Source organism: Rhinolophus sinicus, chromosome 16 (assembly GCF_057876585.1).
Source record: "Rhinolophus sinicus isolate RSI-liver-muscle chromosome 16, RSI-T2T, whole genome shotgun sequence".
In the NCBI taxonomy this organism is placed as follows: domain Eukaryota; kingdom Metazoa; phylum Chordata; class Mammalia; order Chiroptera; family Rhinolophidae; genus Rhinolophus; species Rhinolophus sinicus.
Window position 1 is genome coordinate 137,411,795 of NC_142516.1, and position 24,331 is coordinate 137,436,125.

Genomic DNA, 24,331 nt, shown 5'->3' on the forward strand with positions numbered 1-24,331 from the left:
CAAATTGCTAGACTGCTCTCCAAAAAGGGTGCACTAGATGTAACTTTCATTAGCCTGGTTCAAGAATACCTATTTTATTACTCCTCACAGCCATTTAAAAACCTTTTGCTCACTTGAGATTAGTATTCTAGTTAATACCGGTAAGCAAAATGATACTTCATTTTAATTTATATATTTTTTTGTAACCAGTAGTGTCCTTTTATTCCCTTATCCTCCCCATTAGCTTGTAAATCAGCTATTTTCGTCTTCTGTGATGTATTTGTTACAACTTAACTCTTATTTCCATGCTGGAATACTTCAGCATTCAAAGTAATAATTCTAAAAGCAAATAAATTTAGAAGGCAACTGTTGCTGCCATTATTTTAACATTTATTCAAACATTTGGTCCTATTGCAATATTAATCTTTCAAATATTTGCATTTAACAGTGATAGAACAATAAAATCAAAATATACGACTTATTTAGAAATTAGAATTAGTAATTTTTTCTAGGGTAATACACTGAATATCCAATCCCTATGATAGTTCAGCCTCTGTTTTAAACCTTCGTGGAGGGACCCATGTATTAAAATTCAAACATATTACTTCTCAGACCTTTTTTGTAATTTTCCATTTATTCATTGAATTTTCACCTTTTCAAACATTTTTTATCTGTAGAATTTATATTTCAATAAATAATATCAAACTAAAACATCATATTGTATCCTAAAAATATTTAATTTGATAGCCAAGTCATGACCAAATGTTAAAAGAAAATAAACCAAAATCATTTATGTTCAGTTGTGGGTAACAACACAGATTGATGAGGTCCTTACCTTTCTCAGCTTTTCTGGGGAAAATTCTAAGCCAACAAGAAAAAGAGTAAAGAACACACCAAATTCTCCTAATGTCTCCACTTGTACAATAGACTGAAAAACACAATTTTAAAACCATACAATTTAATATATTTAACATATTAAGTACGCTTAACAGAACAATCTTGTACTAATGAGCTCAGTGGAACTATCTCCCCCCCACCCCCCGCCAAAGCACAGTATATTTTTGAAACAATTAATTCTTTGAATTTCCTCTATATCTGAGATAATTTGGACTTCCTGATTATAATGCTTTTTTTTTTTCTTTTTTCTTGATTACCTGGAGGAACAGTTTTCTAAGAACAAACTCATGCATTCACCTGTTTTTAAGTTCATTAAAATTGCCACTGTTATCTTCAGCAGTTCCTTTCTTTAGCTTTCTTTATGTGACAGGGAGGCATTAAACCCGAGTTTGATGCTTAACTAATTTAGAGTGTTTTACTCTCATTGGGCTTGAACATGACTAAGTGAATGAATTATCTCCCGACAACCACATTTGGTCATATCCCAGGTTTAGATATACAGTATTCTTATGTTCTGTATTTGTTTTGGTTCTTCATTTGCTATTTATTTTTAATGTTATCACACTATAATAGAGAATGTTATTTATACTATTATATTTGGTACTATTTATGTTACTTACATTTGAGGTTTTCATTGTTGCTACAAACTGTTACGTTGTTTTCAATGTTCCTTGAACATTAGAAAATAAAGCACAGGCTCATGTGTGCTATCCTAACCCCTGCACACCCACACTCAGTTTGCCAGCTATTATCATTATGAATCCTGCCCCCTTATTGGCAACTGTCCTCCTTTCACTTTCAACCTTTCTTGATTGCTTTATTTTTACTTAATCTTGTTTACTGTACTTTTTTTTTCCTGACACCATCTGGAAACCTGCATCTTTTAACAGGAAAGTTTATTCCACTGACATTTATTATTACAATAGATACTTGCTCTTACTTCTTTTACGTTATGTCTTCTCATTTTTATGCTTCCTTACTGCTCCTTTTATTTTTTCTTTCATTTTTCTTCCCTTTTGAAAATCAGGCTGTAACCTATGACTTCAAAGTAACATACTTAAACCTACACTTCTCAATTTAATAAATAAAAGCCTATCAACTTCCTACGAGGAAAAGATAAACATTTTGGTATAATTACACTTCCTCCATTATCCACCCCCCACTTTTGGCTAGTATGTTGTTGCATTTTTATCGTCGCCTACCGTAATTATATTATTTTTCCATGGCGTGGCTGATTTATTAAGAATTATAATATTTATAGTATCAAGTTATATCTATTACCTAGTTATTTAGCCTTAATTCTTTGTTTATAAGCTATCTTTGCTGCTAAGTAAACAAGGAAAAGGAGAACATGTTTGTATTTGCTATTGTTTGCAAATACTCTGAAAAGGGAGGATGGGACACGGACTGCAAGACATTTTTCACCTACAGCTTTTTACATTATTTTCAATAATGGAAAATTACTTATTCAAAAAATTAAATTAAAACCATTCTTCCCAAAGGCCACCCTGACAAGTTGAGGCCAGCCCACCAGGGCACCTTCCTCCTTGGTTATCTATTCTACCACTAAGTTTCCAGGCTTTTAGCCTGGAGCAGCTGAGTATAACTTCTCACCTGGCTAATCTCACCTATTGTTAAAATTAGTTTGGTGTGACAATTTCTTCACCACCCTCTTCTGCTATTGGCCAGTCTAGGAAAACCACAGAGGTCCTCTACCTGGTGCAAGGTATATTAATCAGCAGTAAGGGAATGACACGTTATTCACTACCAGTGGAGCATTCCACACCTTTCGCCCGTTCACCTTCTGTTCTACCTAACTGGGAAGCATCAGTGAGGTTTTGAGAATTCTGTCGTTTATTTTCGGCCATCCTATATTGCTCCTTCTGTGTGGGCTCATGATACCTATTCTTGGCATTCTCTTTCTATTTTGTCAAATTGAATGTATTTAAATGACAAATTCTGAAGTGCACAAAAGCCTGGGAGCCCTTCCTTATTGTCAGAAAGTGCTGTCAACATGAGATGAAGCTCACTTAAATTTGCTGGGCAAATGGCCTCCAGCAAAAGCAGCATCAGTACCACATTGTTCCTCGGGGTCTTCGTAATACCCTATATTTAGGCTTGATAATTCCTCACTACTTTATCAGTTTTTCAATGCATTAAGAATTTTTAAAAAAATACACTTAATCTAGCAATTTTAGTTGCTCTCAGTCTCTGAATAATCCAGTCCATATTACTGAAAATGGAATCTTTAAAATTATCTAATTTAAAGATATGAACAGGGTTATTTTCTCTAGTCAAGTCACTCATTCATTAATGAACAAAATGACTTTCTTATGGTTTAGCGATTTCCTATGATACTTTAAAGGGCATCTTCTTTGATATGGATTATAAGAAACTGCTATCTTCATTATTTCAAGATCAAAACTTTATTCAGTCTTCATGAATGTTTCTTTTGTTGTCTGTTAAACAGATACTAAAACAGTTCCATTTTGTTCTTACCTTAATACTATTTAGGCCTGAAGGTCCCAGAAGTACACCACAAATAATATAGCCAAACATTGTAGGCAATCCTATCGTCGTGCACAGCCATCCACAAGGTAAGGACACCATTCCTATAGTAACAATGTCCTAGTGTAAGAATAAACAAGTAAGAAACACAAAAATTCAAGACAATAGTTGGCAAGAAAAGGGTTGGTTGATGGCAAAAGCAGGATGGGACAGTATGAAGACTTCTCTAAATGAGAATAAAGGGCAGATGAAACTAAGAGAGATAATTTTACTACCACTGTGTACCACAGAGGAGTGGAAAACACTCAGAATGTTGTATTCTAGGAGTAGATGAGGTTAGCTCCTGATGGTCTAGCAATTACAGCAAAATACATCTGTTTTGCTTAAGCCCCATAATAGTATTCTAAAAATTCAGAGCACTAGGACTCCATTTAGCCTTCTGGTCTGGGAAACCTTCAGAGCTGGTTTCCTAGCATAACGCACATACCTTCACCATTGGTTTTCCTACCACAAAGTCAATATAAACATCACACTGATAATAGATTCAGGCAAAAATCATCAGTAGGTGCTAAAACTACTGGTAAAGTTTGATGAGAAGTGAGATTTCACATAGTCTTAAAATATTTCCCCAGAAAGTATGTATTAATTATAAAGGGAAAAAAGGGTAACTTTACAGTGGAGACCCCACCTGTTCCCAGAGGGCACTAGTCCGTTTTGCAGACTCAGCTCCTCCTGGTTGCGGTTCCAGCCCCAATGGAGGAAGGCCAATACAGGTGCTGAGTTTTATCTATCGATTCGAGTCTATTGATAAAGGGATATGCCCCCCACAGTAGCCCGTGGGGATCATTTAGCTTCCTCCCAGCCTGTCTGTGTTGGCACCATCTCTAAGACGAGGTTCTTTGTCTGGCTATCTGTTCCTGTGTAAATCTCAGGGCCAGAGTTTTCAAGATCTGACAATTTATCTGGAGCCTGCCAGCCTTCCCTGAGCAGGCTGAACCCTATTCCTCGTATTTCTCATTTCCATCCAAATCCAGTGATTCTGAAGCTTAACACCATCGATTTCAAGTCTTTAAATAATTACATCCTCGTACTAGACTGGTTTCCTTGGAGGTCACACATCTGCCGCTAACCCAGGCCAGAATGCCAGTCACCGCGGGGGGAGACAGTTCTCACACCGCACTCCACGTCTAAATAATGCCATGTGGGATACCTTAGCCAAAACTTCTCTGCCTCTGAAGAATGCTCTATTTTAGTGAAAATAGTTACTAGATAGCTGAAATTTTAATCCCATCTAAGTCTTCCAAACTCTCAAAAGCAAAATTAATTTTCATTTAAACATTAAAATACGTTATTCTTATGGGAAAAAAATTGAGAGAAAATGTTTCAAACCACAGGAAACCTAGGAAATGCTAGTAGGATCTCTCTGTTAGGAGGAAGGTTGTGCCCCCTAATATAATGTTCAGAAAGAAAGCTCAGTCTTCCTTGACATGTATACCAGGAGATGAGGTGGGAAGTTAGTGGGAATTAAGCCCAGCAAATGATTTTGAGAGGCGAGCAAGCAGACAGACAAACTACCTTTATGAAGTGGTGATCTGCACGTGGGATTGTTGAGTCTCTGGGCTTGGTCAAAATATACTGGTTGTTCTGAGAGTCAATCAGCATGCTGAGACCTAAGTCATCCTCCACTTCCCGTTTCGTGAGATTCTGTTTGGAATTGGCCTCTTCTTCCTCCACCCTCAGAACTGCCTCAAAATTGACCCCTTTGACCTATAAGAATAACCAATATTGTACAATTAAAACCAATGAAATGCTTTCAAGTTCAATTTTTAGAGAGTAAATTCTATATAGAAAAATGAATTACTTTTTTAGTATTCTGTCAAGTGTGACAAAAGATCAGTAAGTGTTCATTAGCATGAATTAGGAAAAATTTTTCAATTAAAAAAGTGATTTAAGGATGGAAGTGTTTAGGATTTCTATTATTTCCAAATACCTACTTTACCTGATTCAGGGTATGACATTGTGATTTGTAATAAGAAATATATATTTGGTCTTCATCCCCTTTCCTGGCTCACAGCTCCCAAAACCTATGTAATTTCCTAAGTGATAACGAGCGATGGGAACATCTTTTGTTCTATTTGGTCTTTTGTCCTTGGTTCCTGAAATAGCTCTAAAACGATAGAGGCGAAAGGAGTGTCTTGTTATTAATAACAAGCTCCTAGCAACCTCACCTGACTTTATATCAGAGGTGATTTTTGGAAAGCCTTTGATAACCACAGGCCTGGACTAGTTATCAGAGGAACTAACCATGTGATGAGAAGGTTGACCTTTCGGCCCTCCCCAGACCTCCAGGAGGGGAAGGGGGCTGGAGATCAGGTTAATCACAAGCCTACATAAAAATCTTTCAAGTATGGGGTTCAGAGAGCTTCTACTTGCTAAACACATGGAGGTGTGTGGCTGGGAGGGCGGCGGGAGCTCCACATCTTTTCCTCATACCTTGCCCCATGCACCTCTTCCCTCTGGCTTTTCCTGAACTGTATCCTTTATAATAATAAACTGGTAATCAAGTAAGTAAACTGTTTTCCTGAGTTCTGTGACCTGCTCTAGCAAATTTCGGATCCCAAGGAGAGGGTTGTGGGATCCTCCAAGGTGACAACCTGGGACTTGGGACTGGTGTCTGAAATGGACGTGACAGTCTTGGACTGAGCCCTTAGCTATAGGGTCTGCACTAACCCCAGGTAGGTAGATTCACAACCAAACTGAATTGTAGGACACCCGCTAGTGTCACAGAGAACTGGAGAACTGCTTGGTAGGGTACCTGATGCCCTTGGAGTACAGAAATGTTCAGGGAGCAGTGAATAAAGGGGACATATGTCTCACTGTCAAGGGCAAACTTTCAAAAATTCATAGCCCTTAAAATACTTAAGAGTTCTCCTCCATTCCATAATTAGAAAGCTTTAAAAACACACCATTCCTTTCTCTCAATTTTTATTCTTCCTTCTTTCTTCTCTGAACTTGTTCTAATTTGTTTTTATCACCTAACCCTTTTCTGAGTCCACTCCAAGACACAATTTTCAGCATTAATCTCATTTTTCCCCAAAGAATCCTAAACACATTACAATAAGTGAACAGTCTGAAATCCTGCTTCAGATATGGAGCTCGTTTCCTATAAGTAACTCATTGCTCCCCTGGTAGATCAGCATTGAAATCCCACTGCTCAGGGCATGCTTTCTTTTTTTTTTTTTTTTTTTTTTTTTTTTTTTTTTTTTTTTTTTTAAAGATTTTATTGGGGGAAGGGGAACAGGACTTTATTGGGGAACAATGGTCAAATTGTTGTCCTTTCAGTCTTAGTTGTGGGGGGTTCTGTTCAGCTTCAAGTTGTTGTTCTTTCAGTCTTAGTTGTGGAGGGCGCAGCTCAGCTCCAGGTCCAGTTGCCGTTGCTAGTTGCAGGGGGTGCAGCCCACCATCCCTTGCGGGAGTCGAACCGGCAACCTTGTGGTTGAGAGGACAGGCTCCAACCAACTGAGCCATCCGGGAGCTCAGCGGCAGCTCAGCTCAAGGTGCCGTGTTCAATTTTAGTTGCAGGGGGCGCTGCCCACCATCCCTTGCGGGAGTCGAGGAATTGAACTGGCAACCTTGTGGTTGAGAGCCCGCGCTCCAACCAACAACTGAGCCATCCGGGAGGCAGCTCAGCTCAAGGTGCCGTGTTCAATCTTAGTTGCAGGGGGCAGAGCCCACCATCCCTTGCGGGACTCGAGGAATTGAACTGGCAACCTTGTGGTTGAGAGCCCACTGGCCCATGTGGGAATCGAACCAGCAGCCTTCGGAGTTAGGAGCACGGAGCTCTAACCGCCTGAGCCACCGGGCCGGCCCAGGGCATGCTTTCTTGAAACAGGAGTTCTAATGCAGCTGAGGGGACAACTGGGAAACAAAGATGAGCCAGTGATGGGGAGCTGACAAAACATGAGGAGAAAATAAAGGATAACCAGTGTACTTTTGCAAGACCAAACCCAATTATTTTTATGACACAGAAATGTTTGGTTTTGTCCTTGTTTTCAATCTACAAAAATACACATGCAAACAATTTCAACAACACATCCTTTCAGTAAGTAGCTCAGCAGGTGAAGGGAAAATTGTTCTGGAATGCTACTTACCGATTTATTGTCATCAAAAGCGTGTTCTTCTATTTCCTCCTCTAAACGATCAGCTGCCTTTCTGACATCTTCAAGAATTTCATCAAGCATGGATAAACTTTTGTTTTGATGTTGCATATTTTTAAGGGCTTCAACTTGATGTTTTTCTGCTGCCAGAAGTTCCACATATTCTGTCTCTTCCTATTCATTTGTTAAAAAAACGAACAGTGGGGTTTATTAAGAAATAAACCAGGATATGACTTCTATTCATGTATGGGGCCTGACCACACCAACCAACACACTCTGTCAATACTCTTGTTCATAAATGTATAATTCTAGCTCTAGTCAATTAGGGAAGGTCAAGAGTCCTAGATTATCAAATATAACTGAGCTTAGCAAATGTTTAGAGGAAGCTATTTTTACACATATAGTCATACGCTGTATAACATTTCGATCAATGATGAACCACATATATGATGGTGGTCCCATTAAGATTATAATGGAGCTGAATTTCCTGTAAGAAATGGAAGTATATGTGGTTCAGAAGAATTTGTTTTCTTTATGATGGGAGCAATAACATCTGTGGGGCTTGGCAATAGATTCCCTCTGACTCACCACCTCAAATTTGCGTGCACAGATTACATGCCTATCTGTACTGATCCACTTCAGCACAGATGAACCTATGCTAGTGCCCAATCAGAGGGCACTGCAGCCCTCCCAGGTCCAGCATGATGGTCTTCAGAGCGCAACTGCTGTAAATTCTTTGTTGAGGACCTAAGATCCTGCACAAAGACACAAATCCACAGGATCTACCTTAACAGGTATTAAATGATACTGCCATTTAAGTAACAGCTTTCTGTGGTGGTATGGAGCCAGCCTGCCCCTGTACTTTGGAAATATTTTCAGGTTGTGATGATATAAAGTATAGATAAGTTTTCTTTCTTTTATCAATTTAATGCCAGAGAGAGTTCTGTGTGTCAGATAGGGTCAGTGGAACCAAAAACAAATTTCCAAAGTCAATATATTGTGTCCTCAGTTCTATATCCTCTCCCTGTTAAACACCCTCTTTTTTTAAATGAATACCACAGATTAAAGTTCCTTAATCTGACCACTGCTTCAACATATAATAGCCAAAGCCACATTGCCATGACAGTCCCCTATGTTCCTTTATTGCTCCGTCTTCATTTGTTCTTCTTACTGATCCTCAAGCCGCCTTTCGTTCCCTCCGGACAGTCACTATTACGGTGACCTATGACGTACGCATCCAGTTTCTCCTCGATATTTCCGATCAATCCAGCCCACATCCCTGTCCATGGAGCAGCACTGACAGCTTCAATGTTCTATTTCTGACCGTGTGGGAAGGAATGGGGGAGGGCTTGTGGGACAGTGTTTAGAAGTCTACCGTCGTGGACATCATGTCCTGGCCTTCACATCCACTCCCCACTCACGCCCTGACTCTCGTAGAGCAACTTCCAGTCATGCAAACTCCATTCATGGGAAGTGTCCTATACAGGTGTACCACTTTTTATCTTTTATACCATATTTCTGTGTTTACATAAACAAATCCTTACCACTGTGTTACACCTGCCTACAGTATTCAGGACAGTAAAATGCAGTACAGGTCTGTAGTGTAGGAGCAACAGGCTATGCCATGTAGCCTAGGTGCGCAGGAGGCTGCACCATCGAGGTTTGAGTAAGTCTAAGATGTTCGCACAATGATGGACAAATCACGTAATGATGCATTTCTCAGAACGTATCCCTGGAATTAAGCAACACATGACTGTACATCAACAAATGTATGTACTATTGTATATAAATTCTGAAGGTCATCTATTCGTACAAAAATCACTCATTGAACACTGATTATGTTCCAGGCATCGTGCCTACTAGGTAAGTATGGAGGTATAGTTGTACTTTAAAAACAGCCGTGATAGTTCATTATTTAGCTATAAATTTCTAATCAGGATACACATAGTAAAATTCCAAGTTACAAAGGGGAAATTCTTCCAGAAGAATCTAACAGCATTAATTACTTGAAAAACTGATGGATATTGCTGATAATAGGATTCACGCATTTTATACAATATTTAAACTCAAGCTATCTTAATCAAATCAATACACATATTATTAAAATATTTATTCACAATTAAAGGGGTGGGCATAGCTGGGACAGAGAAGTGACAGGACAGTCTCGGGGGCAAGCATGACTATTTTATGGATCTCCACGTCATCACAACACCCCTAACACACAGCTGTGGGTTAACAATACCTGGACCAACTCAGAAGTATGAGGCAAGAACCAGTGTAATGTGAATGCTGTTTATTCAAGTTACTGAAAGCATGCATATTTGGTTCAATGTCACTCAATTGAGTGACATTATTCTCTATTTTATAGTAGAACTACCTTAATTGACATCACTAAGTACAGTAATCCCCCCGTATCTGTGGGGGATATGTTCCAAGACCCCCAATGGATGCATGAAACCGCAGATTATACCAAACCTTATATATACTATATTTTTTCCCATATACACATACCTTTTCACTTAAAGGAAGCACTGTATGGCTTCTGTTTGGCACATCCAAACTGTCAGCATCACCACTCTTGTGCCTTGGGGCCATTATTAAGTAAAGTAAGGGCTACTTGAACATAAGCACTGCTATGCAGAGACAATCAATCTGATAAGAGACAGCTAAGTGACTAACGGGCAGGGAGCATATACAGCATGGATACTACGGACAAAGGAATGATTCACGTTCCAGGTGAGATGGAGTAGGATGGTGCCATATTTCATCACAGTATTCGGAACAGTGTGCAATTTAAAACTTGTGATTGTTTATTTCTGGAATTTTCCGTTTAATATTTTTAGACCTCAGTTGACCAGGATAACTAAAACGGTAGAAAGCAAAATCATGGATATATGGGGACTAGTGCAGCCCTCTTTAAAACCAAGGAGTTTTAATGTCTCAGCTGTCCAAAGGATCTGCTAAGGCAGTCACACCTCAGAGGAGAGCATCACGGTCTGTTTCTAATACACAATAACACACAAAATAGACAAGATGACTGAATCAAGGTGGATGAAAACCCTGACTTAGCCATTTACCCTATTACCGTACAGTCATGAGCTGCTTAATGCTGGGGATACATTCTGAGAGATGCATTGTTAGGAGACTTTGTCGTGGTGTGAATATCATACACTGTACTTACACAAACCTAGATGGTACAGCTACTACTATAATTGTATGTGCTATACTTTTATACGACTGGCAGTGCAGTAGGTTTATTGACATCTGTGATACCACAAACACGTGAGTAATGCGTTGCACTAGGATATGACGACAGCTACGACATCGCTAGGCAATAGGAATTTTTCAGCTCCATTATAATCTTATAGGACCAGCATCATATATTCAATCCGTCATTGATTGAAATGTCATTATGTGTCACATGGCTGTATATGGTATCCCAAATACCATACTTTGGTAAAGAAAGTTTTATAAGTCAGTATCTTTTCTATTTTTTAAACTATATATCAATACCATAGCCTTTCTATGAAGAGGGAACGATATGTATTTAAAATGCCTGGCACATAATAATAGCTTTTAAAAATTATACAGTATCACATCTGATACAGTAATGGTTTCTTTTCATTTTAAAAGTATTCTTCATCAAAATCCTTATTTCAAATGAATACATTTGTTTAAAAGTGATTTTATATTTTTGTTTTCACTATATGGATGCTGAAGAAAGTCAACCTTCACACAAAAAGGGATTCTTGTCAGAAACTCAAAATGTTGGTTGCAGTTAAAAATATATTGATTTCCACATCAGTTTATTGGGAAAAGTTCAGTAACTATTTTAATCACCAGGGGATTTCACAATAAAGAAAAGCATTTGAGAATGACTCCTTCTAGAAGTGATAAAATGTAACTATGCTAAGATATAACGCAAAAGGAAGATTCTTCTACAGGAGAGATTTTCTCTGTTTGACTATGAACAGATGCCCCAGCAGACCACACCTGCTGAAGTATCTGCGCCATCCGCACTTTCCCTCTCCCGCTACTTCCCCGCTCAGAGTGTGGTAAAGGGGTATGAGAGGACTAACCTTTATGGCAGCCTCTCTCAGGGCCTCCAGGCGCTGCCTGCTGCTCTCCTTCATGTTCACCACATCCTTGTAATCTCCCTGTAGGGCTCTCTGCAGTCCATAGATCGCCTGAAAGACTGAATTTTCACTTTCATTCAGCTCCTTTTGGAAAATTTCAAATGTGTGCACCTGAAACAGTTTCTCTTCATCCGACAGGCCAACGTCTTTTTCCACGGCTCTGATTGCATTTTTCAGTTTGTTAAGAACCACCGTCTTTTGGCGAAGAAGCCCGGAGAGCTTTCTGCAACCATCGAGGACCCACTGCTTCCTCTGCGTGATAGCCGCCCCTTTGCCTCGGTGTAACTTGATGGCATGTTTCGCTACCTCTTCATGTTCCGCAGCATTCGTGATCAAATGAAGTAATGGAAGCAACATCCAGAAGTAATTTTTTTCCAATACCTTCATGATCCAACTTCAGAGAACAGGGCAAGGCAGTCCAAAGATTTCTGCTAAGCTGAGCTTGCATTTTAGATACACATTTTTAGCTGAAAAAGGGACTTGGTGTCACATATAGTTGAATGATGATTCATTATTATTGAGATCAGAGTTAAAGTATTACATAATTACATCCAGAACACTATGGCTATTCTGAAGAAAATGTTATTTTTCCTAGGTTAATATTAACATCTGAACTATTTATTGCACCTAGATTAAAATCAAATACTGAATGTTAAAGTATGGTGCCTGGTAAAGAATAGAGATGAAAGGTTTCATCTGAATGTAAAGGCAGTATTTTTAAGAAAAACTTAGCCTAATACCGTGTTTCCCCGAAAATAAGACCGGGTCTTATATTAATTTTTGCTCCAAAAGATGCATTAGGGCATACTTTCAGCGGATATCTTATTTTTTTCACATACAACAATCTACATGTATTCAATACAGTCATGTCATCTTTTTCTGGAACATCGTCATAATGTACTAAATGCATCCATCTGGCTAACGATCTTAACCGGGGCTTATTTTCAGGGTAGGTCTTCTTCTCCGGGAAATACAGTAAATCTCCTATATCTACCATGTGCAAAAGTCAAAAACCAATTCTATTTAAGAGGGTCTAAGGCCAGAAAATTCACAGATCCGTGAACACCTGGAGGAAACATGCTCCGTATCATCCCAGAAACAAAATCTTTTGAGTTACTATTACCTTGCTTTGCCATATTGTTGGCTTTCCAAAATCATCTGAAACTTTGCCAAATTTCCAAAGTCAGTCTACAATAAAGTGCTAACAAGATATCAAGGACGGGGGGAAAAATCTCAAACTATAACCACATCTGGATCTCTAGGGCTTTATAAAGCATTCATTTTCAATCATCCAAATTCAGGCTCCATCTCCTTCTCTCTTTAGGAAGACCTCAAGCAACAGGTATGAATTCATCCTGACAAGTGAAGCAGACAGGACCCTGGGCACGATGAATTGAAAGTTTCAGTGCGGGCAGCGTGGGAGCTGCAGCTGTGGTGTCCAGATTATGATAAGCAGAGGTCAGGGCTGTGTCCCCCAGAGGACAGCTTTATGAAGGAGCAGGTGGCAGCTGTGTCAGTGTGGTCACTAAGAAAGAACCACCTCAGAAGGTAGTAAAATAGAGACCAAAGAAAAAAGAAGTAACAAATGCAAGGGGGGCCAGTAGGATACATCCTATAAAATATTCACTGAACCTGGCAACTAGGAGCTCACTGGGCACAAGTAGTTAGGCCAAAAATGAAAACACAACAAATACCTACAATTTACACAGGACTTACAGTTTTAAGGAAACAAAATAGTCATATACACCATCTAATTATTCTTAATTAGCAGCAGGTAAGCCAATGGATCAAGAATTCCTACTCAACTGTCAATCATACCAGTATTTCCTCTAGCTGGGGAGGTTGACTAAAATATACATCGCTACTTTGATTTCACTGGTAATCTAACCAGTTTAATCTGGTTTTCCAGGCAAAGAAGATTAAATGCAGCAAAAATAAAGTGTGGTATTTCTAGAGAAAGAATTCTGACCAAACCAAGCAATGACAGCCAATAGAAAATGGAGACAAAACAGAGTTTAGGGAAAAGAAACACAGAACTCAGCAAAGACTAGCACTAGCCGCCCAGGTGACCCAGTGAGGGGGGCTCGTTCTACGCACTTCAACAGATCCAGAAAATACCACTACTGGAGGCCAGGAGAGCCACCGGAAGTTCAGAATGACAATCAAAAGTCACCAAGGATAAACTATAATATGGTTAAAAAGTTAGGGAACTGTTCAATTTCAATACACCTTTAGATACTTCGGCTCCTAATGTTACAGAAAATTCACTTACCTAGAACAGGTCACTTCCTAACAGGGTAGGATAAATGAGAACTTGCTGTTTGTTACAGATTTAATACAACTTTAAGTAAATGTTCCCACCTTAAAAATAAATAGACGATTAACCATAGTAATACCTAGCAATACAGTTGGTCTGTTATTTTAATGACTCATTTAATTGCTAAGCTTCTTTGTTCCAAAGGAGAGAAAGAATTCAGCCACTACTTCAGAAGTGCACACTTTCAGTATATTTCAGAACCAAGACAGAAATTACAGATGCTTCCTTAATGCTTCCCATTTCCCCCAAAAGTGATTCTTTTCTTTTTTTTGAATTTTTATAAGCGTTTGTTGGAGCCAAACTGATGACAAGCCAGGAAGCAAGATCTCAAATGCTCCCAAGTGATTCTTTTATGGATTTCAAAGTTCAAAAAAATAACCTGCTGCACAGGTTGTGTTTTAATAACACCTCTCCCTTCATTTCTGGTTCCTTCCTCAAACAAGTTCCTGAAATGAAACAGTTATCCCTCTACCCCATACCGTATTCCCCCGAAAATAAGACCTAGCCGGACCATCAACTCTAATGCGTCTTTTGGAGCAAAAATTAATATAAGATCAGGTCTTATTTTACTATAAGATCAGGTCTTATTTTACTATAAGACCGGGTCTAATATAACATAATATAATATAATACCAGGTCTTATATTAATTTCTGCTCCAAAAGACACATTAGAGTTGATGGTCCGCTTAGGTCTTATTTTCGGGGAAACACGGTAATACCCAAGGGAGTTATTAGTTTTTTATGAGAGATCTTTGAGAATTGTAGTTGTAGTCAAACTAATATTTCCACTGAAACAAGTTCATGTCATCAACATGAAACTGAAATTATTTATAGACACTTAAAATCGGAATCATCCCTTTTTCATAAACTCACTTCATTTTCCTTTCAAACTTGGCTACCAAATCCTATGAACTACTAAATTTATAGCATGCTTTTCCTGAGTAAATAGTAAACATTTTTAGCTTCAGTGTTATTCTGCTATTGTTATTTCATTATAAACAAATACACTTTGGATTTTCTGTGTTTTTATAATGCATTCTTAAAATTTCTGTCTTGAACTACTGATACATACAACCTGGGTAGATCTCAAGGCTGAGTGAGGAGAGCCTATCACACACACTGTACAAATCCATTTACACACATTCTTGAAAAGACAAACTGTAGAGTTGGAGAACAGACAGTGCTTGTCACGGGTCAAGGAAGGGAGCAGAAGTGGCTGTGACTATAACAAGGCAGAAGTGTCCCTGTGGGGCAGAAATGTTCTGTGTCTTGACAGTGGTGGTGGCCATACAAATCTACACGTGTGACAGAACTGCACAAATCTAGACACACACATAAATACATGTAAAACTGGTGTGATCGGTATAAAGTGGGTGGATTGTATCAACGTAATCTCCAGCTTATCCTATAGTTTTGCAAGGACTTACCGTTGGGGAAAACTAGATGTCTACAGGATTTCTCTATATTATTTCTTATAACTGTATGTGAATCTATAATCAACTCAAAATAAAGTTTCTAAAATTCTATATAATTTTATATAATCTATATATTTCCCACTTAGCCCTTATTATGTGTAACAATCACCATTTACATTACAGAGCAAGGAAACCATTCCCATGACATTCTTTTATATTTAAACTAGGAAATGTCCTAAAGCAGAGCCAAAGTATTTCAGGATGCCTCAGCTACAGTAAAACCCAAGGTTACTTCTCATTTAGAGCAATACCAAAATCAATACTTTGAGTACAACCTCTCCCCCAAAGTTTCTATTTATGTATAGTCCAACATTAATTAAAACGTATCTCCCCAAAGTTTCCAAATTTCTAATGGGTTTTGCTTGTTTTAATAAATGCAGAACAAGAACCCCAAAACTTACTTTAAATTGATGAGATGATTTAAGAAGAAAAATAATTTTAATAAATGTCTTCAATGATTTAGAATAAAAAGGCAAATGGGTTCACCATTAAGCCTACTCAGAAAAAAACAACCAAGAACTTCGAATACTTTTAACTCACTGTCATTTTACATAAAAACCAATTACTCTTATTCCATTGAGAATTTTTAGTAATTCAGAAATGTCACATATCATTTATTGGGTAAAAAGCTCAAAAGCAAAGCACAGTAATATAGTCTAAGTTCAAGCTTTTTCAGAGCAAAGTCACCAAAGTTAGATTTCTCCCTTATACCTCTAACTCTGAGTAATATGGCTACAGGGTACATGAGGAGACTATCTCCTTAGACATCTGTTAGGACCTACAAAGCCCAGAGCCCTGTGGTTATACAGTCCCTTCAGGGAAAGGGGAGAGGAAGCCAACCGAAGAGGGAAGACTGAGGGAGAAACAGCTCTTCTGTTTTCCAATTTTATATAATGGGCTAAAATATGAAAACCTACCCAGCCTCCTGCTCATGTGCAGCCACAGGTCCCTCCAATGTCTCTCTTCCTCGGACCTTCCAGACCCACCGACTCAGATTTACCAGATCAAATTGCTGAGAAAGAATCTAGATTACCCACCACACTAGTGCAGCAGACGCCACCTGGGCTGGCTCCGACTCTACTCCCCACAGCTCTCAGGCCAGCCCACCAGGGGGGCCAGGCCTATCCTTGGACCAACCCAGGCCCCTAGTGTGGAGGGTACTGACCTGGTCAGGCCTGGGCTGCGGACAGGAAACTGGGAGCAAGCAGTAAGTGTGGCACGCATAGGGTTAACCAGTCCAGTACTAGTTGCTCAGCGTTCTCTGAAAAAGGGAAAATATGAAGATTATTTGTAGTAAATGGTTTAAGATTAGAATTTCTTTGTAATACTACCAATACGTCTAGATTCAGCATGAAACAGGAATTGAACACATAACAAAGGAAGACTTGTGGCAATGTCTTAGGAAGCGAGAAAACTCGCCAACACAAATAATCTACATCTCAATATAATTTGTGGAGGATGTAACTTAAAAAGCATATTTTAAACTTTAACAAATTGAATGATATAAACTATATTTCTTAAAAGATAAAGCACTTATAATCCTGTAATTACAATTAGCAAAAGAATTAGAAATGAGTTGAAAAAGGGAGAGAGGAAGGAAAGAGAAAGAAAGAAAGTTCTTATGGATATTAAAAATCTTTAAGGCATTTAATAGTTAAACTACAAAAAACAAATATTCCATTAAGTCATCCATCATTGAGACACTACTTTTTAAAAACTTGATGAACCAGTAAGATGCTCTGATCCAAAGAATAATCTGAAAAATGTATAAATATGAAAGGCTGAGCTACCTTAGACTAGATTATACAGTCTAATACTATGTGAGCTTCACAGTGTTACAAAGTGTTTTTAATTAAAATAACCGTATTTACTCAGGTGTTAGCAGGTGAGATCCAAAAAGAACTGAGACACAGGGCCTACGAAGAAGGTTTCAGGTCTGCGACCAGCCGTTCTTTCTTTAGAACCAGGAAAGCGACGTGGGGGACTAGGAAGGGAATTGCAGAGTCCTTTTGGGGGAGGAGGAAGGGATCCACCCTTGGAACCTCCCGGTTCACGGTGCGGGTGGATGAGCTGGCCGCTGTAATCCAGCCCTCAAGGTCTCCCCTGTCTTTCCTGGGAGCTGGCCCAGAACAGCCAGACGGCAGAAGGCGTTAGGTTTTCTGTGTGGCCCTGTTTACTGGACTGGCTACAGCAACAAGAAGTTCACACCTAAGTTAGAATGCAGCCCTGGTGTGTGTGGGGGGAGGGTCCGTAAACCCACCCGGCTGTTTAACCGCTGACTTGGGCGGCTTCCCCAGCTTTACCAATAAAGACCGCACCCCCCACCACTGCCCCATCACACACACGCTCCTGAACACAATCCTGGGGTCCACTAACAGGTCCATCTGTCTTTACTAGAGGTTTTGAGGGAGGGTGAACAATCATCCTCACACACCGCAGTGCCAGATGCGCAGGCGGAGAGATGGAGAGCGGTGCTCAGGTAGCTGAAGAGCCCGGGTCTGAGAAACAGACCCTTGGAGAGGAGAGAAGGGGAGACCCGGGGGAAGGGCGACCAAGGGGAAGGGGAGATACCCCCAGGAGGGGGAGACCCCATCCAGAAGGAAGCCCCGGGAAGGGGAGAGCCCTGGGAAGGAGCCCCGAGGGCCCGAACTCCTGGCAGGACCTGAGGCTCCACGCCTCTCGTCCGTACCGCGCGCAGCGCTCACCTGAACGTTCTGGCCGCTGCGCGTACTGGGCCCGGCTCTTCGGTGCCAGGAGGCGAGGGGCGCACAGGAATGCGCCTCCTTGCATCCCTACGCAGGCAGCGAGGCTGTCCCTGGGGCCAGGACAGGGACGCGGTCAGACACCGGGAGGGGCCGAAGCGACCCTACCGCTCTCCCGGACGCTATCTGTAATAGAGAAACGCGGCTCCTTTAAGAGGGTGGGACGTGGGTTCCGTCGGCCCCCGGGTCGCGCGGTGCTTGTCGGGATTTGTAGGCGGGGGCGGGCCTGAGAACTGCCCGTCTCCGGGTGGCCTGTGCAAGTCCGAGTTGAGGAAGGGCGGGGCCTGGGTCCCGTCGGCTCCCGGGCGAATCGGTGCACGCCGGGAGTTGGAGTTCGATTGGCAGGAACTGTCGCCACCTCCCCTGAGCCCCTCCCCGCGCGGGTGTCCCGCGAGCCAACGCCGAGGACGAGGACCGAGCGGCTGACTGGGGCGGGAGGCGGCTTGGGCTCCTGCGCAGACGGCTGGGCCGGCGAGAAGCTGGGGAGCGCCGGGGAGAATGGTAGGTGGCCCGTTGGTGTCGCCTTCCATCCGGCCCCATCTGCATACCCGGGGCTGGGGGAGCTCCGGGGTCAGGGGTCCGGGACCGTAGCCGGGAGCGCCGGGCGCGAAGGTCACCGGAGCGGTGAAGTCGCGGTCCGCCCTCCTTCGCGGTGGGCGCCGCTGGTGGTGGGGAGGCACGCAGGTGGGAACCTGCACGACCCAGGGCGAGATCGCACTGGTGACCTCAGTGCAGCCTTACGCTGTGACGGGATGGAGGCGCAGGACGAGCGGGGGGACTCCGAACAGTGCTCCCGCGAAGCACGAGCAGCCAGGTGAACGGGGAGGGAGGGACGTTTCCGGTAGCTGCGGCATCCTGTCAGAGACGAGCAGGACGAGGTAGCGCTGGTGAGCGTTGCCAGTAATTCAGTGTGGCTGGAACGTGGAGTTCAGGTCAGCAATGGCAGGACTACACACGTAGGGCCTTGTAGTCCATGCGGAGTGCAGAGTTCATCCAGGAGATAATGGGAACCATAGAGGGTTTTTAAGAATTAGGGGTGTGTGTGTGTGTGTGTGTGTGTGTGTGATTTGATCATGTTTGTATTTTTTTAAAAAACGCCTTTATGTCAGGAGGATAGGAATTGAATCGGAAAGGGTCAGGATTGCAGGGAGACCGGCTAGGAAGCTGCTGTAATAATTTAGGGAAGAAGAGATGAGGACTAGAACCAAAGATTGTCCTTAGGAATAAGGGGGGGGTGAGAGGAGGGAGGGATGAGGACTTTTACAGAACTATTCAGAAAGGGAGAATAAAGGAAAGAAAGGACTCAGCAGTTCCTGGCTTGGGCATCTGAGCAGATGGTGATATTGACCAAAATAGGAAATATAGAGGGAAGAGCAGATTTGTATGGGAGACAATACAGTAATGAGGGGAAAATGAGGGATCATATAGTTAGTTGGAGATATAGACCTGGAGCTTAGAAGAGAGGTTTCTGGAAATGTATATTTACTTTGAAATGTAGTGGGAACCATGGTAATCTGTGGGTTTATCATTCATTCGGTAAATTCAGAGGTTTCTCTGTGCAAGGAAGGTAGTGTACAAGATGCTGGGGGTTTGATGGTGAGCAAGAGAGACATAGGTTTGGTATTCATGGAGCCGATGTCCTGGCAGGGGAAACAGGCACGAAACACACAACTATTTTATTGTAGTTGAGATAAGTGTAGGGAGAGGCACAGGTTCCAAGAACCCGTGTGATGGAGCTGGTGAGTGGTGTCAGATGCTAAAGTAATACCGTGTGAGCTGAACTTGCAAGAATGAGTGGGGTGGGAAGGGCAGCCTGATAGGTGTAGTGCTCCAGGTGGGAAGAACAGAATGAGTGGCAGGAGGTGGTGTGTTCCAGGAATCGGAAGATCTGCCTGGCTACAGCACAGACAGCCAGGGAAAAGTGACACAGTAGGAGGCTGGTGAAGGAACTGAACCAGATTGTGCCATCTTCTAGGGCACAGGAAGAAAACGTTAGTCTTTATCATAGGGTAGGTCCTGGGAGGTTGGTGAGAGGGTTTCCAACAGGAGAGAGATAGTCCAGGAGGAATGTGTCGGGGAAAGAGTGGAGGAATAGGACAGAACTTCAGGATGGGAAGAGGAGCAGAAAAGGAGATGAAGAAGGGTTGGTCAGAGAAAGAAGAAGACTAGAGCGAGTGGTGGTAGAAATCAAGGGGGGGGGCAGTCAGCAGTGCAGCCATAGACAATGAGACTCTAGTGGGACAAGTGCACTGCCCAGGCAGGATGTGCCCACCTCCTGCCGGCAGAGACCACTCTCTCCAGCTCTTAAGGGGCAGGGGCTGGGTGGGCAGGAGCTTTACTTGCAGAAGAGGGCTGTGCTACCACTGCAGAGGTTGGAAATCCAAGAGTGTGAAAGGACCCTTTGAATTTAAGACCATTCAGTATATAGCTTGCAGAGTGACCAAGTTTATGTAATTAATTTGATTAGTATAGTTGCCATGGCTGCCCCTTGTAAGTTGACCCTAAGAGAGGATTTTGTTGTATTAGGAGGAAGGGCATTGTAAGAATAACTTTTTTTTTGGGTTCATTTTATGTATGGTCAGCCTTGGTGCCCGGATTATGTAAGTGATTTTTCACAAGGTCACAGTGAAAATATGAGACTTTTCCATAGGCTAGAGATTTTATTTGATGTTTCTACTGTATTATCCAGATTTTTATTTCAAGAATTTTGTACGTTTTAACAGCAAAACAATGAAACAGAGAAAATCCATCCCCGCCTCCCACCTTTAAAAGCCACCATTGGTAATTTCATTCTCTTGGTGTGGTCTCACTGAAGGGTAGACTCTGGTCCTGCAAGTTTATGGACCTTTATTAATTTTACATGGATTTAGTCCTATCTAAATAGACCAGAACTTTCTTCTTTCCCCTATAATTTTTGTAGTTTATGAGGCTTATGCCAGTTCCCTTTTTTACAAATTGCAACTTGCTGTTTGCAAATTGCACATATAATCTTTAAACTTACCTTAATGATTATTGTTTTAATCACTGTGATTTTATGGAGAAGCTTGTAATGGGCGATATCAAATTGTTGCAGCTTTAATAATGGTCCCTTTCCTTTTCATTCTGGCCAGAGACTTGTTATGGACTAGGCTTAGACCCGTGGCTGCTGTTGCTCATTCAGAACCAGCACCTTGGTACCTCTTTGAGGTACAAGGTCACTTTGAGGTTCAAGGTCGTAGGCTCTGTCTTGTGACATATCAGGTACTTGGAATAGATCTAAAAGGGATCTATTTGTTTCTCTATCTGCACATCTTTCCATTTTATAACTTAACATAGTAACAATTCAAACCATTTTATGTGGCCTGGACCCATATACTCCTCCAACTCCTCTTCTAGAGTTTCCAGAAAGTATTCTCCTTTACACTGTTGATATAACTATTTTGTCACATATTAGGAGAGGCTTCAAGAGGTGATCATCAGGAAAAATACCTCAAGATCAGGTATCATCATATCTTCCAGGTGTCAGTCAACATGCACTTGGTATGGATCTAGCAGTTATATAAAGTTGGTTAAATAATTCAGTTATTCTGATCAATCTTGGAGTTTCTAAGGGTGCTATGTTGAATTTTTTTGAGTAAAATCTACATAACATAAAATTAACTGTTAAAAAGTATACAGCCCTACAACTAGACTGAGAAACAATGGCATAAAAACCCGGGGGGGGGGGGGGCGGGCGGAAGATGGGGGGGTGGAGGCAAAAAAACAATGTACACAATTCAGTTGCGTTTAGTACATTCATAATGTTGTGCTACAACCACCTCTAGTTTCAAAACATTTTCATTACCCCAAAGAAAACTCCACACCCGTTAGCATTCATTCCCATTCCTCCCTCACCCCACCAGCCCTTGGCAACCACCAATCTGCTTCTGTCTCTATGGACTTGCCTCTTCTGGGTATTTCATATAAATGGAATCATACAACATATGACCTTTTGTGACTGACTTCATTTGCTCGGCATGTTTTCAAGGTTTATCCACATTGTAGTATCAGCACTTTATTCCTCTTACGGCTGAATTTTATTGTATGTATAAACCAAGTTTTGTTTTACAATTATGACAGAATTTTAAAATCTCGCTTTGACAGCAATTTCCGTAATAAAGATGTCATCATTATCCCCAGTAGTGTACCATTTTTGGGTTGAGCATCTGTGTCTATCTTAAGGTTTCTGAGGTAACCCTTGGCTTTGGCCACCCTCCCTTGGGGAGGCTATCAACTTCATAAAAAAGTTGCCAGCTTTATTTTTGTCAGCGTATTGTCAAAATTTATAAGATCTTCCCTAGTTTAGTTCAATTTGATTTTACCAGAGAATATGTCTTGAAGTCTTCCTCTAGTTCTTTTCAATTTCAGAAAATAATGTATAGAATATGTATTCCATGTATTTCTCTAGAATGTAGATCAGGATTGCAAACTACAGACCACAAGTTAGTTCCCTATGTTTGTAAATAAAGTATCATTGATGCACAACACGCCCACTCATATGCATATTGTCCACGGCTGCTTTTCTGCAATGGTAGAATTGAGTGGCCTTAACAGAGACCAATGGCTCTCGATTTAGCTCTTCGGTTCTTAATCTGAGTTCTACCTTCCCCTTCCCTCTGAGGAACCAGTAGATGGGCTTAAACATTCTGTGAAAACTGTGCTACTTTGTGCAAAACCACATGCACATGTGTGTTTCACATGTGTTTTCCTGGAGAGAGGATATGTGACTTTTATCAGATTCCAAAAAGGACCCAAGACCCCAAACCATCAACATTGTTGTAAGCAGCCGAGATGTTAATTCCCTTTGTCATCCTAGATCAGCAGTTGTCAAACTTTTTAGTTGAGGTCCTCTTGTATAGGGGTCCCCTTGTATATAATTTAAAAAATTATTGGGCCCCCAAAGAGCTTTTGTTGATGTGGGTTGTAGCCATCGGTATGTACCATATTAGAAATTAAAATGGAAAATTTTAAAATATTTATGTACTTTAAAATAACAATAATAAACTCATTACATATTTACATTACATTTTTGCATATGTCTTTAATGTCTAGCTTAATAAAAGATAGGTTCTCAGATCTTCTGCATTTAGTCGGTTAAGATATCATATCTCGTGTAGCTTCTAGAAGCCTCTACCATACACCAATGAGAGTGAGAAAGGTGGAGAGTGGCTTGGAATCATTATGAAGATAGTTTTGTGATCATAGACCCCCTGAAAGGACCCTGGGGTCTCCAGACCATACTTAGAAAGTGTATTTGGACTGCATTATCTTATTCTCCTGCCGAATTGTACTTCTGTTGTTGTGGCGTCAGCATGCACTGAGGGATGCCTTAGGAAAAAGCTCTGGACACTTGCTCTGCTGTTTCTTGTTGGCATTTTGGTGAGGAGTTGGTTTGGTATGAAGGAGACGTTGCACGTTGCCCTTTCTTGAGCAGCTTCCTTCAGGGTTCAGTGCCAGGAGGAGCTGTGCCACTCCTGGGCCACTGGTAGGTTTTTAAATCTTATAGAAACAGATTTTCCTAACTAATCCTATTTTCTTCTTTGCTTTGAAAACTGGGAAGCTTGGAGCCTACTTCTCAGCTCACTTTCAGCTCTTGTTAATGGTATATGCATGTCTGTATATTATCCCTGTCTTTCTTACCGCCCTTTCTCCCTCCTCTCAATGTCTTCATCTACATCTTGTTTTCTATTTACATATTTTTGTAAGTTATATTATAATTTATTCTGTGTGTTTCTACAAACCGTCTCATCTTTTTTTGGATAAAATTGAATATAAATAATTTGAAGTAAAACTTTTCCTCTTATATTATGTATAAAGCATTAGCATCTAGTAGATTATAGTCTGTTTTGATTTACGAAAATTAGTGAATCACTTTCATTTCTGGTGTCATTTTTCAAGTTACCACAGATGAATAGAAATTTAACCATCCTAAATCTGGACATATTAAGATGTTACTTTGTTTCATTATATACTATATATAGTACAGTTACTTGGCAGTTCTGTTATTTACTACCTACTTGCAGCCTCTGCCCTATTTTTCTATTTTATTTCTGTCCCATGTACGTAGATATTCTTGTTGTTC

At 40.9% G+C, this 24,331-nt stretch overlaps 2 protein-coding genes across 5 annotated transcripts in view; one reads left to right on the top strand and one right to left on the bottom strand.

The window, feature by feature from the left end:
* The window catches only part of SLC9D1 (solute carrier family 9 member D1), a 51,714-nt gene extending 33,337 nt beyond the window's left edge, over positions 1-18,377 (bottom strand). For 2 of the 3 annotated variants that reach the window (XM_074329561.2, XM_088793656.1), the window contains exons 1-7: positions 18,175-18,366; positions 16,635-16,730; positions 11,621-12,144; positions 7,536-7,715; positions 4,960-5,151; positions 3,376-3,504; positions 815-907 (exon numbers count right to left, since the gene is read on the bottom strand). In XM_074329561.2, coding sequence (XP_074185662.1) covers positions 815-907; positions 3,376-3,504; positions 4,960-5,151; positions 7,536-7,715; positions 11,621-12,064 — 1,038 coding nt within the window. In that variant the 5' untranslated portion in view covers positions 12,065-12,144; positions 16,635-16,730; positions 18,175-18,366. Of the gene's footprint in view, positions 1-814; positions 908-3,375; positions 3,505-4,959; positions 5,152-7,535; positions 7,716-11,620; positions 12,145-16,634; positions 16,731-18,174 lie in introns of all 3 variants that reach the window. The other variant, XM_074329562.2, reaches the window with a different exon arrangement.
* Positions 18,378-18,555: 178 nt separating this feature from the next.
* Positions 18,556-24,331, top strand: part of DCUN1D2 (defective in cullin neddylation 1 domain containing 2) — a 29,817-nt gene continuing 24,041 nt past the window's right edge. Inside the window, exon 1 of one of the 2 annotated variants that reach the window (XM_019746573.3) lies at positions 18,556-18,732. In XM_019746573.3, coding sequence (XP_019602132.1) covers positions 18,730-18,732 — 3 coding nt within the window. In that variant the 5' untranslated portion in view covers positions 18,556-18,729. The remainder of the gene's footprint in view (positions 18,733-24,331) is intronic. The other variant, XM_019746574.3, reaches the window with a different exon arrangement.